Raw genomic sequence first — 14066 nt, 5'->3', positions numbered from 1 at the left:
TACAGCTGTAACAAAATGGAAAAGCTCATTCAGTTTTTGATTGGAAAAAAAATATCGTTGTTGTTGTTGATGTTGTGGCCAAATATGATTGGCTGCTTATATGGATAAAATCACCATTGCCACTGCCATCTATGATCGATACAGCGAAGGATTCCATTGAGAAAATCCTATCCTATCCTCTATGATTGGCTCCAATTTTAGTGTTGTGGCATGCTTTTTTTCTTTCTTTCTCACAGCTCACTTGTGTTTAATGCTTCCGCTCTTTCTTTTCGTTTCACGGTTTTCACGTGTGAATTGTTTGATTTTTTTACGATAATTTCAACTAAAATTCCAACAAAATGGGTCGTATGCATGCACCTGGGTATGTTTTTTAATATCTGCGATAATTTCTAAATGTTTTAATCTATAAATTTGTCCGAAATTCTTAGCAAGGGTATATCCCAATCAGCTTTGCCATATCGTCGCAGTGTTCCAAGTGTAAGTTGAACAAATTTCAATCTTTAATTATTGATTTTTCAATCAAATTAATTTCAATTTTAGTGGCTTAAATTGACAACCGATGATGTAGTCGATCATATTTGTAAATTGGCAAAAAAAGGTATGCGACCATCACAAATTGGTGTTATGTTGAGAGATTGGTATGGCGTTGCTCAGGTTCGTTGGGTGACTGGTAACAAAATCCTACGAATTCTTAAGAAACGTGGTCTGGCACCATCATTGCCCGAAGATTTATATTATTTGATCAAAAAGGCTGTTGCTATTCGCAAACATTTAGAACGAAACCGAAAAGATAAAGATGCTAAATTTCGATTGATTTTGGTCGAAAGCCGTATTCATCGTTTGGCTCGTTATTTTAAAACCAAAAGCGTTCTTGCACCAAACTGGCGATACGAATCATCGACCGCTTCAGCATTGGTTGCATAAACAAAAACAATGATTTTTTTCATTTTTCTTTTGACAACAAAAAAATAAAAACATTTTTATTGCAATTTTTTGATTCTTGAATTTTTTCGTCGAATAACAACATTATTCGATGAAATAACACTGGGTCTTCTATTTTGATACATAAATTGTATAGTATTTTTTAATAAAAATCTCCAAATTGTCCAAACAGCAAGAATGATTATGGCCCCGATCCATGAATAACGAATATGTTTAGGCAGTGGTTTCGTAATTACTTCAAAATCAAATTTTAATATTATCAACAGTTCGGTTATAATGATTGCAATCAACACCCATGATTGACGACCAAATTTTGTACATTGTCTATAAATTATAAAAGCAAAATTATATTATTTAAGATCGAGATAAAAAAAAGATTTCAAACTTACGGATCATCTAGATATTGGAACGTTTCTCGTAATGCAACAGCACCGGAAAATACCAACAATATTAATCGTATAAGATTTAAGATATGTGGAGGTTCCAACCATAGAACATATTTTAAATAAAAAGTATTCAATTCGGCTACCAACATCTATAGATGATACAAATGAATTTTAAAAAAAGATTTATTCATTTTAAAATTATATTTACCGAAACGATGATTAACAATGTAGCAATCCAACGATCAAAACTTGAAAATGGTCGCCAATCAAATTGTAGCCAACTGTGTGGTCCAAATTGAGCAACAATTCGTTTCAATTTTCCACGATATGTTGGAATTTTCCAAAGACCACGCCAATCATATGGTTTCATATATAAATATTTGAGCGATAACACTCCTAAATAGATTCCAAATCCATTACAAATCAATGCGTCCAGAATCCACTGAAAATTGAAAATATTTTTAAAAAAGCTTTTCTATTTTTGCCATTCATACATACATGATCCCACCAACATTCACTAAAATTTGGTAGCTGATGTTCTAAAGTATATTCTAATATTTCAAACATTATGCTAATAACTGTACAAAGCCACCAATCTCTTATCATCAATGTTTTAAGCCACCAGCCGAAAAAATGTGTCGGAACAAAAATATCAATCTTATCTTTTACATTATGAAAAGGATCATCTGGTTTTTCATGATCATATATTCTACAATTGCCACCATAATCTTTTTCCATTAATGGTTTTCCAAGCGATGGATCAATATGTGTTAATAATTTACGAGCATCGTCTGGTGTCTATAGATAATAAAATTATGTTTTTTTTAAGCAAAATATCAAATTTGATAAAGAAATAATTACTTGAAATAAAATATAAATAAGTGACAACTCATAGATAATTGTTAAACATAAAACCAATCGCCATAAAGCTATAAAATTGTAAAAAACAGATGTATAATTATTATAATCATCGAAAAAATCAATCAATCAACTTACCAGGATGTGGACGTATAAACGGCCCATCTGGAATTTGTGTTATACCAAACAATATAAAAACTAAAATAACAGCTACTAAGCCACTAAAATAAAATTTGTATAAATAAACATCTTATTCATTGGAAATTTATACCGTTTGACATTATAATTTGTATCCAATGATGGCTCTTCAAAAAGGGCCACATAAACCAAACCGGTGAGCATAAAAAATAATACGGTCAATGTATGGGCTCTCCTGTTTCAAATGTAAACATTATCGATAAACAGTGGTAAATGAAAAAAAATCAAAGATAAAATTACCAGAAAAATGTTTGCGTTCCATCATCAAAAACATCTTGAGTATTATAGGATTGCCAATCATGTGCAGTTATTTGTTTTTTCGATTCATTATTCGGATCATTTGTCGTCTCTTCTCCTTGACATTCATCAAATTCTTCATACCTAATGTTTGTATTGGAATTTAATGAAAATAATATACTTGGTGATTTTGTCTGACTCATTTGGTGTATATCAAATATTTTATTGAAATTCAATCAGTTGACAAAATGAAAAACATAAGCTCTTTTTGTTTTGCTTTTTGGTTTGATTCGAATCACAGCATTGGATGGATGATGATGATGTTTACAAAATGAAAATTAAACATTTAAAATTTAAATTCGAAAACAAAAAAAAATTATAAAAGAAATAAATCTAAACCGCTACTTTGTCTACAACCAACAAGTGGCATGATTAGGTCAAATGATAATTTATTTTTAGCCATTCACATGCGAATATTTTTTTTTCGATATTCGATTTTGCTATTTTGACGGCACTGCTTCCAAAAAGGTGTTAATAGTTTTCTCACAAGAAAAAAAACATGTCTTTTTGAAATAAAATTGAGTTTTTTTTAGCATTTGTCAAAAATAATTTTATAAAATTGAATTTTATTCATAACCGAAAACAAAAAACAAAAAACAAAATGAATTCCGATCTTGTTGATGCTTTACCTTATATTGATAATGAATTTAATAATCCTGAAGTTCGTTTAGCCGTTGCACAAATGGTTGAAGATGAAACTAAACGATATCGTCCAACTAAAAATTATTTAGAATCATTACCACATATTGCAACTATGGATATAACCAAATTTGAGGTATATTTGTTTATCCTGTTTCTTTTTTTTCAAACTATTAATTTTTTCCATTTAGACCGATATTTTACGTGCTGAATTTGAACGTCTGAATAATGGACAACCAATGGAACAATTGAATATGAAACGTTATGAACTGCCATCACCATCGACCGGTAAATTAAACGATATATGGGCATGGCAAGAATGTATGGAAAATTCATTTGCACAACTTGAACATCAAGCAATTCGAATACAAAATCTTGAACTATTAGGACAATATGGAGCAGAAACATGGAAAATGTATAATTCAATTTTGACACAATTATTGGCTCGATCAAAAGCTCATTTAGAAAAAATTCGAAAACAAATTCAGGATATTAATTTATCACGGAAAAATAGCCAACTACAAGCCGGAGAACAGATAAAAATTCTTGAAGAAAATTGGGTTACATTAGTTGGTAAAAATTATGAAATTGAACGAGCCTGTTTACAACTCGAAACCGATCTGATGATCAAATTACAGCAGCAGCAAAAACAAGATCAACCAAAAAAATAATTGATTTTATTGAATTGAATAGATTTACTTTTTTTTTGTAATCAAAAAAGAAAAAAAATATTATTATTGTGAAATTAATCATTGTAAATTTCATTAGTTATTTTTGGATAATAATAAAATTCAAATTTCAATTAAATAATTCATGTCACAATTAATCTTGGTGCAATCGACATTGATAAAAGTTCTTGAAACAATAATTTAGCAGCATATGGTATACGAACTTGTGAGATTTGTGTTTTATTTTTACATCCTTTACATTCGAATGTATTCGTACGTAGATTAGCAATACAGATTAGACCACATAAATTACAAATATGAACACGATATGGATCGGATACTTCGAATAAACGTTCACGAAGAAATTGTGCAGCACCATGTGCAATTTGACAATCACGTTCCATTTCACCAAAACGAAGACCACCATCACGAGCACGACCTTCCATTGGTTGACGAACAAGAATCTGAACCGGTCCACGTGCACGTGAATGAATTTTATCATCAACCATATGTTTTAATCGTTGATAATAGGTTGGACCAAGGAAAATTTGACAATTAACCTTACGACCAGTATGTGCATTGTACATTACTTCATAACCACGAAGATTATAGTTATAATCCTGTTAAAAAAAGATTAGAATTATTATTGTAAATCAATGAAAAAAAAACGATCGACTAAACTTACATGTAAAAGATCAGAAATTTTCTGTACATTAACCGTATCATTGAATGGTGTAGCATCACCAATTTCACCTTTATTAGCTGAAACTTTACCTTGTAAACATTCGATTAAATGACCAATAGTCATACGAGATGGTATAGCATGTGGATTAATAATAATATCCGGTGTAATACCTTCACAAGTGAAAGGCATATCTTCTTGTCTAAAAAATTTTTTCATTAATAAAAGGAATTTGGTCAAATGTGAAAAAAAGAATTCATTTCAATAGCTTACCTATATGTAATACCACAGGTACCTTTTTGACCATGTCTTGATGCAAATTTATCACCAATTTGTGGTACACGAACTGAACGAACACGAATTTTACAAAATTTATAACCTTCATTATTAACCGTTATCATAACTTGATCAACAATACCAGTTTCACTATTACGTAAAAATGTACTTGCATCACGTTTTGTATATTGTTTAACACCACCAGTTAAATCATCATCATTTTCAGGTAATGTTGTTGTTTTACCAATAATAACATCATCACCTGAAACACGAGTACCAGGTGCAATAATACCATCATCTTCTAATTTATCATAAATAGCATTACGCATTCCTTGACATGTATCTCTTGTTGGTTTTTCAAATTGATCTTCTTGATCACCTAAACGTTTTTGTTCAGAATCTTTATATGAACGATAAAATATTGAACGAAAAAAACCACGATCAATAGCTGATGCATTCATAATGACTGAATCTTCCTGGTTATAACCAGTATATGACATAATAGCTACTATTGAATTAATACCGGCCGGTAATTCACGAAATCGTAAATATTCCATTGAACGTGTTGTTACTAATGGTTTTTGTGGATAATAAAGTACATGTGCTAATGTATCCATACGAACATGAAAATTTGTAATATAAACACCCATAGCTTGTTTACCCATAGCTGATTGATATGTATTCCTGGGTGATTGATTATGATCAGGAAACGGTATGATTGATGCACAAACACCAAGTATCATTGATGGATGTATTTCACAATGTGTATATGTTGAACAATATGGATTTTCCGATTCTTGTAGATCATCTGGTGTCATTGCAATCATTACGGTTTCTTCTTCCAATGTATCAATATATTCAACAACACCTGATGCAACCAAATCATGCCAACTAAAACTATTATATTCACGATGTTTTAGCTGTTCAATATGGCAACGTTTTAATAATAATTTTTGATTTTCAACAATCAATAATGGACGACAAATACGACCAGCATCTGTATAGATACGAATTTCACGATCACGTATATCACGTACCATTGATACTTCGGAAACAATAATATCCATTTGTCGTCGTAGTTTTCGTAATGTATTCATTAATAAATCTGGTTCACGATGAATACCAACCCAACAACCATTTACGAAAATTTTTGTCGCTTCCGAAATAGCAGATGGTGCAATTTCTTCCAAATTTTCCATAGACCATTCTTCTAAAAATTCTAGAATCGGTGATGGTTGTGAACCGACAGAAATATAGGCCATAAGTGCGAGGTTTTTGACCAAACCAACAGCATGTCCTTCGGGTGTTTCGGCCGGACAAATCATACCCCAAAGTGTATTATGTAATTGACGAGGTTTAGCTAATTTTCCATCACGACCAATCGGTGAATTAACACGTCGAAGATGTGATAATGTTGATGCATATGTTAAACGATTAAGTACTTGTGAAACACCAGCTCTAGCTTGATGTGCTTTTTTCTGATCACCCCAATTACCGGTGGCTAATGAATAACGTAAACCATCCGAAATAATTCTAGTTTTTATGGCCAATTCTAATTGAAAATCTTTTCCACGATCAATAAATTTTTGTGCATAACTTCGTACTTCTTTTGTTAGATTACGAAATAAACCACGAAATAGATAGGCTAAAAGTGGACCAGCTAAATCTAAACGTTTGTTACCATAATGATCACGATCATCTAATTCTCTTCGACCTAATGCAGCTAGCAATAATCGATGTACCATATAGCCAAGATAATAGGCTTTTTTTGTTTCACAAAAATCACCTACACCAACATGAGGTAACATTTCTTTTTGTAGAATTTCTTTAGCATATTTAACACGTTTTTCAAATGGTACACCAGGACGTGCACCACGTGTACCGATAAAATTTAATGCTATTCTTTGTTCTTGAATAACAAAAGCTTCATCCAATGATGGTTTTACCATTTCCATCATTTCAGGATCTTCAAAATCATAGATAATATGCTCAAGAATATCTCGATCGGCAACAAAACCCAAAGCACGAAATACAATCATAATAGGTATTTCTTGTTTTATATATGGAATAATGGCAATAATTCTTTGGCCAACAGTATTTTTTTTACCACCTTGTGATCCACGTGCTAACATATTAACCCATAATGTACTGGTAGGACGTGAAGAATGTTCAATACACGATCGACATTCGGCTTTATAAGTATATTTCGAATCTTTCATTGAAAAAACATAAACAGTATTTGTTGCCATTTTTTCCTGTGCAATCAATACTTTTTCCGAACCATTTATAATGAAATAACCACCCGGATCAAGTGGACATTCATTTAATTCGGCTAAATCACGATCAGTTAGACCATTAAGTAGACAATATGTTGATCGAAGCATAATAGGAATTTTCCCGATATAAGTTTTTTCATGCATCGTTTGAATTGGTTCTTGATTTTCACGGGTTATTGTTTTAATTATATCAACATATAATGGAGCTGAATAGGTAAGATTACGAAGACGAGCTTCATTCGGCATCATTGCTGTTGGTGTACCATCTTTTTCCCAATGTGTAGCTTTGGATAGATAAATTTGTTCGAATTTTATCGTATAAGTTGTTGGTGATTCAATGATACCGGATTTATGTTGTGGTTCGGCTTCGATTTCAATCGTCGATGAATCTTCAACAATTCGTTGTACAGACATTTGAATAAATTCATCAAATGAATCTAGCTGTTGTCGTACAAGACCTTTTTCATCGAAATATGATGATATAACAATCCAACATGCTTCTTGCCATAATTCCGAACTAATCTCCGGTGTTTCTTCATCATCAATTTGATCTTCTTCGTCATACATAATGAAGAAAACTTAATTAGTTTCAAAAAAGTCAAAACAATTTTAAAAAGAAAAACGTTGAAAGTCAGGCATGCCAAAACACAAAAAAATGGCATCAAAAATTTTTGGGAGGGGGGCCATTGTCAAATAAAATAAGGATCTATTCATAAAGTACGTTTTCAAATAATATCAAGTTGTTTTTTTATTTTTTTTGAAAAAGTTTATGCATGATAAATATAAAAAAAAAGATAATAATAAAAAAGTTATGGAATAAGTAGATAAAAGAATTATAGAAAAAAATTTCAGGTTTTGATCATGATGATGGTAAATCAATTTGGTGTAAAATTATGTTTCGAAGCTAATCGTTTTCTCAATGTTCGACTTCGTATTGATCTGAATGGTGTACTGCTTTTGATTGCAGAAGCTTTTCGAAATGTCAAATCATCGATATTGGTTAATTTTTCCGAATTTTGATCCGATTTACCAAGAGAAGATGATGTACTAATACAAGAAATATAGGATTCATCCAAAACAAACAAATCATTGGTACAGCTTTGTTCTTCATTTGTAGATGATGATTTTGTTTTGTTTGGATTTTGTTCCATCAAAATGTTTGATTTTCTTGAACTTCGATTACTTCGACGTACAGGAATTTTATCGATTTTGTTGTTAACATTTTCTTGATTTTGATCAACCTTTGACAAGACAGGTTTCTTCTGATTCTTTATCGATTTTCGTGTTTTTATTGGTTGTTGTCGTTCGGATTTTCGTTGACGTTTCTTTTCTTGTTGTTGTTCAACAATTCGAATTTCCAATGGAAATTTATCAATTTCATCAAAATCTGGTAGTTCTTTTGATTCGATAGCTTTCTGGAATGCTTCGAGTACGGCATCTTTCGAAACATTTGGATATGCCAATTTCTTTTTTCTAACCTTTTTCGTTTTTTTTGGTTTATCATCTAATTCATTGAATAATGGAACATGATTTTCATCCAATGATTCTTGATCATCATCACTGTAATTGTCACTACAATCATCATGATAATTATCATCATCGCAGAATCGAACAATTTTTGACTTGACATTTTCATATGTTCGTATAGGTTTTTTTACATTTAAATGTTCATCATCATTTGGATCGTTTTGATCATGATTTTTAGTAAAAAGTTGATCAAATAATTCTTCACATTTTGGTTCATTTATTGGTGGCAGAATAATAGAATCTTGAGAAGAATCCATTATTTTTTCAGATTATCATCGATGAAAAATATGTTGGACAAGATTTCAAAGCAAACACAAAACAAAGGTAAAAGTGTTGCGCAAACTGTCATCATCAAAACCAAAACAACATAACGTTTTTTTTGCCGCGCAAATCGAGCAATGCGCGCATATAACCTGTATCCACCTGATCGAGCCATCAATGTTGAAATGGTGAAAAATTTGAAATTTTTCAATTTTTGATTTGAAGAAAATTTATTTTTTCAACAAAAAGAAAAGAAATTATCATTTTATGATTAAATTAATTGAATTGGAATAATGATAAATTACTATTCTAAAAGTACACACACTTAAACACACACACTGACATTATTAGGCATCATCATCTGGAGTTTTTTTTTTTTGTTTGTTTGTTTACATTTTTGTTTCATCAAAGTTTTTTATAATCATTTTGAATATCCTTCTTGTGGATATGGAACATGTTTGGATGGTTCATATCCATGACCACCACCACCACTACTGCCACCACCACCACCAATCATACCATCCTGACCTTTAGCAATCAATGTTTCAATACGTTCACGAACTGGTCTTACTTCTTGTGTACGATGTCGATATGGTGCAATAACTTCACGTACTTCTTGGATTACCGGTTTCTTAATGTTTTGTATCAATAGATCTGGTTCATCGATTGCATTCTGTTTTTGTACCTGGCCAGGATGGCTAAAATGCTTTTGTATAGCATTAATATGTGATGAATGTGAATTAAAACGCAATGTTAATGGTAATGGACCAGAATTAATATCAACAACCGGTGTTTTACCCGGATCATGACTACTATGTACTGGATATAGACTAACTGAATGTTTAGATTTTACAGCAGCATCAACTGAATGATCATAATGACTACCACCACCACCGCCACCGGAACCATATGTAGCTGATACCAAACCAATAATGGCAAAAACAAAAACTGAAATCTACGGAAAAAAAATTACAACGTAAATCATTCAATAAGAAAAAAATATTTACCGAAAACATTTTTGAAAAGTTGAAAAAGTTGATTTTTGATTTTTTGTTCTTTGAACGTGTTTTTCGATTGGAAAAATGAATGAATGAATGATGATTTTTACTATCGATTTGTTCGATGTTTATATACTCGATATTTTTTCTTGGTTATTTCTCTTGGTTTTCTTTCTTTCTCTTGATGTTTTCAACCCGAAAAGAAATGAATTTAGAGAAAAAAAATTGGAAAAAACAACAGAAAAATTTAAATGTAAAATGATTTTGCCCGAGAAAACGGGTGATAATAATCTCTTGTTGTTCTGGTTATTTCGTTTCCTTTATGTTTGTTTGTTTTGTTTTGTTTTAATTATGATTAAATTATCTCTTTGGACAAAAAAAAAGTTTCCTCACTGTCGTTGTTTTTCCCTTGTTTCGTTTGAAAAATATGACAAATGTCAACACTTATTTTGTTTTTTTGCTTTTTTGTCAGGTTCCTTATTCCTCATTACATATTTTACGCTGTTTTAATAATAATAATAATGCTCCAATTTATCCAAAAGTCATTATTATTATTCTCAAATAATGATATGTGATATGTTTGGATGGCGATGATTATCAGTTTGTTTCATTTACATCATTTTGTATTTGTTTGTTTGCTTATTGTATTGTTATTTGTACATAATCTAGTATTATCTATTATCTAATATATTTATATATAGGTCATTCAATCAGGTGATTTACCATTAGAGATTTTTTCGATTTCTGTTTTTACAACTTTGGTTATTGATTTTTTTTTTTTTTTTTGATTTGAAAAACTGTTTTCCCCTTTAGTTACAGGTATAATTGATTTAAAAAAAAAAACAATAACCATCATTCCAAAATGGTGATGACAATTCAGTCAATTTTCTTGACCAAAATGGTCAAACAAGAAAAGAAAAAATTACGCAATATACCACACACACACAGACAGAAACAACATTCAAATGACAATTTCAATCGTCTTGTTTTTTTTTTGTGGTGGTGACATTTCATGTTGATTTTTCATGTTGATTTTTTTCTTGCGAAAAAAACAATCAAAACATATCTTCGGACCTTGTTGTATATATTTAATTGCTTTTGAAAAGATTTTAATCTGATTGTTTGTGTCAAGTTTGCGTTTTACGTTTGTCCAATATATATATTTGTAATATCAAATGAAACAAATCTAGATAATTTCTTTCTGTTGTAATTCATTATTGGAGTGAATGATCCGAATGAATGATAAAAGATCTGGAAAAAAAACAAATTAACATGATAATTAATTCAAACAAAATTATGGTAATTAAAAATGCAAACAAAACAAATGAAAATGAAAAATGAAAAATGCAACAAAATTTCTTGCATTTAAAATTTATTCATCGATTTTCTTTGATTATCATCAGATAACAAATCAATTGTTTTTCTTTTCTGTCTATCTATATGTCACCACAATTTGTTCATTTGTTTGATTGATTTGTTTTGGATTTTGTTTGGAGATTTGAGATTTATGATTGTTCAAAATATCTATGTCAACAAAAGTACCGCTACATAAACCATTTACCATTTACTTTACTTTTGATTACTTTTAGGTGATAATTTGTACAATTAAAAACTATTTTTTTTCGTTTTTTAAAGTTTTTGGTCGGTAATTTTTCATGATCTGTCAAACATTTACAATTACGTTTGTAACGTAAAAAAACGAAACGAAACGAAAATCGTGGTTGGCCATTTTAGCAGGTATAAATACCTTGGTCACCAACAAACAAAAGGTTCACAATCTGAATTTCATTTCAAACCAAAACGAAACAAAAAAAAACTTAACCCATCGTTGTCAAATCATTGAACGAAACATATCTTTTTTTTTCTTCAATATGATCAAATACATTGTAAGTTTTTTTCATTTGTTTTTACCTGGTGTTTACCTGTGCTTACCTGGTTTACCTTTTTTTTTGTTTTTTTGCTTCGAATACAGGCATCAATTTTTCTATTTGTTGGTGCCTGCTATGCATCATACGGAGGTGGTGATGGTGGTTATTCAATGAATGGTGTGGATGCTGCAATTCATTCAAAACATTCTGTACAAATTATACCGGTTTCTGGATCCAAACATATGGGCAAAACACCTGTTGTTGATATAAATTCTGAACCATTACCATTAACACTTCGTTTTAATTCACATTCAACAAGAATTCTACCGATTCAAAAACATTTTAGCCATTCTGGTCAGGTTTATAAACAAAATGCAATCGATGAACCAGATGTACTTATACAAAATATTCGTAAACCAATCATACAAGAAGTTCGTGAAATTATTTCACCATATCGACAGGTTACGCAAGAAGTACGCCCGGTACAGGAACGTATACAAACACTTATCGCTCGTGGTCAAGATGGTATTAATTTTGGTGGCAACAGTGGTGGCGGCAGCAGTGATGGTGGTAACGATAAAAAATACGATAAATATGATGGATATGGTGGATATTAACCGGAAAATTTTTGGTTTTTTCCGGTTCATTTTTTAAGAAATTTTTCAATTTTTTTTCAAATGTTAATCGTTAATTGTTGTTTTTTAAATTAATTTATTTTCCCAAAAAAGAATTCTCACATTTTGTCTTTCGTCATTGATTATTATTATCAAATTACATTTGATTTCGATTGATCGATCGATCAATCAATCGAAATTGAAATTGATTTTTTTCTTTTCTAGGATTCAAATAATAAACGAAAAATGAAAATGAAAACTTTTTTTTTGCGAATAAGGTTTTCATCATTTTGAATAATGAAAATTTTCATTTTATGTATTCATAAATCGTATTCGAAAAATGAAAATCTTAAAATACTTTTTGCTTTACTTGGAGAAATCTTGCTTTTTCTTCATCATCAGGGATATATTTCACTTTCATTTTTTCCAGAAAAATTATTTTGTTTTTCCAAATTGATCATCCGAAAAATTTGTTCGTTTTTTGGATCAATTTTTCTTTTTGCTATTTTGAAATTTTAATCGTATAAAAAAAAGAAAGTTTTTCCTGAAACGAAGAAGATTTTTTTCGTTCAATTGTTTTGTCATTTGTAATTTGATTATATATTTCCGCCATTATTATTCGAAATCAATCAAAATTTTCCTCATTTCAATGAATAAGCTTCATTTTTGTGGTTGAACAAAATCCAATAGCCAAAATATTTTCAATTCAATCAAATCTTTCTTGTTTTCGATCCTACACATTTTCCCATTTAAATATGAATATTTATCAATGATGAAGATGATCATCATCAAATTTAAATACCAAAAAAAAAAAATCCAAAATCCGAATTAGTTTGATAATCAATCAATCAAATCAAATCAAATCGAAGCAAAAGTGAAATTTGAGATACAAACAAAATTTTTCTATTTTATTTGATTGGGTGAAGAACGATTAGCTATTGATAAAAAAAACTCTTTTTATCGAAGAAGAAAAAAAATTGAAATCAAAAAAAAAAATTCATGTTTATCAACCATGCAACATGCAATGACAATGAATTGAATTGAACGAAGAAGCGAAAACAATGAAAAAAAAATCTTCAATAACTTTTGTTTAAAATTTACTTGAATCCTACCTGTACACATCTTGTTGCTCTCTCTCTCTCTCTCTCTCTCTCTCTCTCTCTCTCTCTCTCTCTCTCTCTCTCTCTCTCTCTCTCTCTCTTCATTTCAATCAAATTCTTGTTTCTCTTTTTTCTTGAGTTTTGCCTTGCTCCCAAATCTTTCTTTGATTTGATTTGATGATGATGATTATGATGAAAACTCTTCTTCAACATTGATGATGATCATCATCATCATCAATTTGGAAAAGAGATAAACAGAGAGAGAAAGAAAGATTTTCATCGTCTTCATGTTGATGGCAAAAACAAAATCCATGTTTATCATCATCATCATCGTCGTGTGGTTTATCAAAGTTCCACAAACCAGAAAACAAAAAACCGACAATATTAAAAACAAAGTGCCTATTATTTAACCCTTTATCTGCCATAAATATTCGTGTTGATAATAGATAAATGCCATCTGTGTTTGTGTTTGTGTT

At 30.3% G+C, this 14066-nt stretch overlaps 7 protein-coding genes across 7 annotated transcripts; 3 read left to right on the top strand and 4 right to left on the bottom strand.

The window, feature by feature from the left end:
- The first annotated feature begins 220 nt into the window (after positions 1 to 220).
- Positions 221 to 989, top strand: RpS13 (ribosomal protein S13). The gene is made up of 3 exons (XM_027344058.2): positions 221 to 361; positions 429 to 477; positions 541 to 989. Exons 1-3 carry the CDS (start codon positions 339 to 341, stop codon positions 922 to 924), a joined length of 456 nt encoding a protein of 151 aa, XP_027199859.1. The 5' UTR covers positions 221 to 338; the 3' UTR covers positions 925 to 989.
- LOC113793977 (phosphatidylserine synthase 2-like) lies at positions 263 to 3075 on the bottom strand. The gene is made up of 8 exons (XM_027344055.2): positions 2625 to 3075; positions 2458 to 2559; positions 2325 to 2407; positions 2190 to 2257; positions 1827 to 2126; positions 1537 to 1770; positions 1332 to 1477; positions 263 to 1266 (listed from the first exon to the last, which is right to left on the bottom strand). Exons 1-8 carry the CDS (start codon positions 2822 to 2824, stop codon positions 981 to 983), a joined length of 1419 nt encoding a protein of 472 aa, XP_027199856.2. The 5' UTR covers positions 2825 to 3075; the 3' UTR covers positions 263 to 980.
- Positions 3076 to 3160: 85 nt separating this feature from the next.
- On the top strand, positions 3161 to 4130 carry BCAS2 (BCAS2 pre-mRNA processing factor). Its single transcript, XM_027344057.2, has 2 exons — positions 3161 to 3456; positions 3512 to 4130. The coding sequence occupies exons 1-2, from the start codon at positions 3283 to 3285 to the stop codon at positions 3989 to 3991; spliced, it is 654 nt and encodes a 217-aa protein (XP_027199858.2). The 5' UTR covers positions 3161 to 3282; the 3' UTR covers positions 3992 to 4130.
- On the bottom strand, positions 3973 to 7893 carry Polr2B (RNA polymerase II subunit RpII140). The gene is made up of 3 exons (XM_027344052.2): positions 4944 to 7893; positions 4674 to 4872; positions 3973 to 4608 (listed from the first exon to the last, which is right to left on the bottom strand). Exons 1-3 carry the CDS (start codon positions 7787 to 7789, stop codon positions 4132 to 4134), a joined length of 3522 nt encoding a protein of 1173 aa, XP_027199853.1. The 5' UTR covers positions 7790 to 7893; the 3' UTR covers positions 3973 to 4131.
- Positions 7894 to 7940: 47 nt separating this feature from the next.
- Positions 7941 to 9134, bottom strand: LOC113793972 (uncharacterized). Its single transcript, XM_027344050.2, has one exon. It carries the CDS (start codon positions 9004 to 9006, stop codon positions 8098 to 8100), a length of 909 nt encoding a protein of 302 aa, XP_027199851.2. The 5' UTR covers positions 9007 to 9134; the 3' UTR covers positions 7941 to 8097.
- A 238-nt stretch (positions 9135 to 9372) lies between these two features.
- Positions 9373 to 10173, bottom strand: LOC113793973 (uncharacterized). The gene is made up of 2 exons (XM_027344051.2): positions 10018 to 10173; positions 9373 to 9965 (listed from the first exon to the last, which is right to left on the bottom strand). The coding sequence occupies exons 1-2, from the start codon at positions 10024 to 10026 to the stop codon at positions 9432 to 9434; spliced, it is 543 nt and encodes a 180-aa protein (XP_027199852.1). The 5' UTR covers positions 10027 to 10173; the 3' UTR covers positions 9373 to 9431.
- Positions 10174 to 11766: 1593 nt separating this feature from the next.
- LOC113793962 (uncharacterized) lies at positions 11767 to 12822 on the top strand. The gene is made up of 2 exons (XM_027344040.2): positions 11767 to 11894; positions 11981 to 12822. The coding sequence occupies exons 1-2, from the start codon at positions 11880 to 11882 to the stop codon at positions 12491 to 12493; spliced, it is 528 nt and encodes a 175-aa protein (XP_027199841.2). The 5' UTR covers positions 11767 to 11879; the 3' UTR covers positions 12494 to 12822.
- Positions 12823 to 14066: the final 1244 nt, after the last annotated feature.

The sequence above is a fragment of the Dermatophagoides pteronyssinus genome, unplaced genomic scaffold (assembly GCF_027571235.1).
Source record: "Dermatophagoides pteronyssinus isolate colony J.1.1.1.1 unplaced genomic scaffold, Derpt_VIB-CSIC_2022.12 sq0006, whole genome shotgun sequence".
In the NCBI taxonomy this organism is placed as follows: domain Eukaryota; kingdom Metazoa; phylum Arthropoda; class Arachnida; order Sarcoptiformes; family Pyroglyphidae; genus Dermatophagoides; species Dermatophagoides pteronyssinus.
This window is presented reverse-complemented; position numbering and strand designations above follow the sequence as displayed.

Excerpts from the sequence above, each read along its gene's own strand:
- Polr2B (XM_027344052.2), bottom strand. The coding sequence starts at position 7,789 with ATGTATGACGAAGAAGATCAAATTGATGATGAAGAAACACCGGAGATT. Across the intron at positions 4,873-4,943 it reads ACCTGTGGTATTACATATAG|ACAAGAAGATATGCCTTTCA; the intron begins GTAAGCTATTGA and ends AAAATTTTTTAG. Across the intron at positions 4,609-4,673 it reads AAATTTCTGATCTTTTACAT|GATTATAACTATAATCTTCG; the intron begins GTAAGTTTAGTC and ends TTTTTTTAACAG.
- BCAS2 (XM_027344057.2), top strand. The coding sequence starts at position 3,283 with ATGAATTCCGATCTTGTTGATGCTTTACCTTATATTGATAATGAATTT. Across the intron at positions 3,457-3,511 it reads TGGATATAACCAAATTTGAG|ACCGATATTTTACGTGCTGA; the intron begins GTATATTTGTTT and ends TTTTCCATTTAG.
- LOC113793972 (XM_027344050.2), bottom strand. The coding sequence starts at position 9,006 with ATGGATTCTTCTCAAGATTCTATTATTCTGCCACCAATAAATGAACCA.
- LOC113793977 (XM_027344055.2), bottom strand. The coding sequence starts at position 2,824 with ATGAGTCAGACAAAATCACCAAGTATATTATTTTCATTAAATTCCAAT. Across the intron at positions 2,258-2,324 it reads GTTTATACGTCCACATCCTG|CTTTATGGCGATTGGTTTTA; the intron begins GTAAGTTGATTG and ends ACAATTTTATAG. Across the intron at positions 1,478-1,536 it reads CATTGTTAATCATCGTTTCG|ATGTTGGTAGCCGAATTGAA; the intron begins GTAAATATAATT and ends TATCATCTATAG.
- RpS13 (XM_027344058.2), top strand. The coding sequence starts at position 339 with ATGGGTCGTATGCATGCACCTGG. Across the intron at positions 362-428 it reads GGTCGTATGCATGCACCTGG|CAAGGGTATATCCCAATCAG; the intron begins GTATGTTTTTTA and ends CGAAATTCTTAG. Across the intron at positions 478-540 it reads ATCGTCGCAGTGTTCCAAGT|TGGCTTAAATTGACAACCGA; the intron begins GTAAGTTGAACA and ends TTTCAATTTTAG.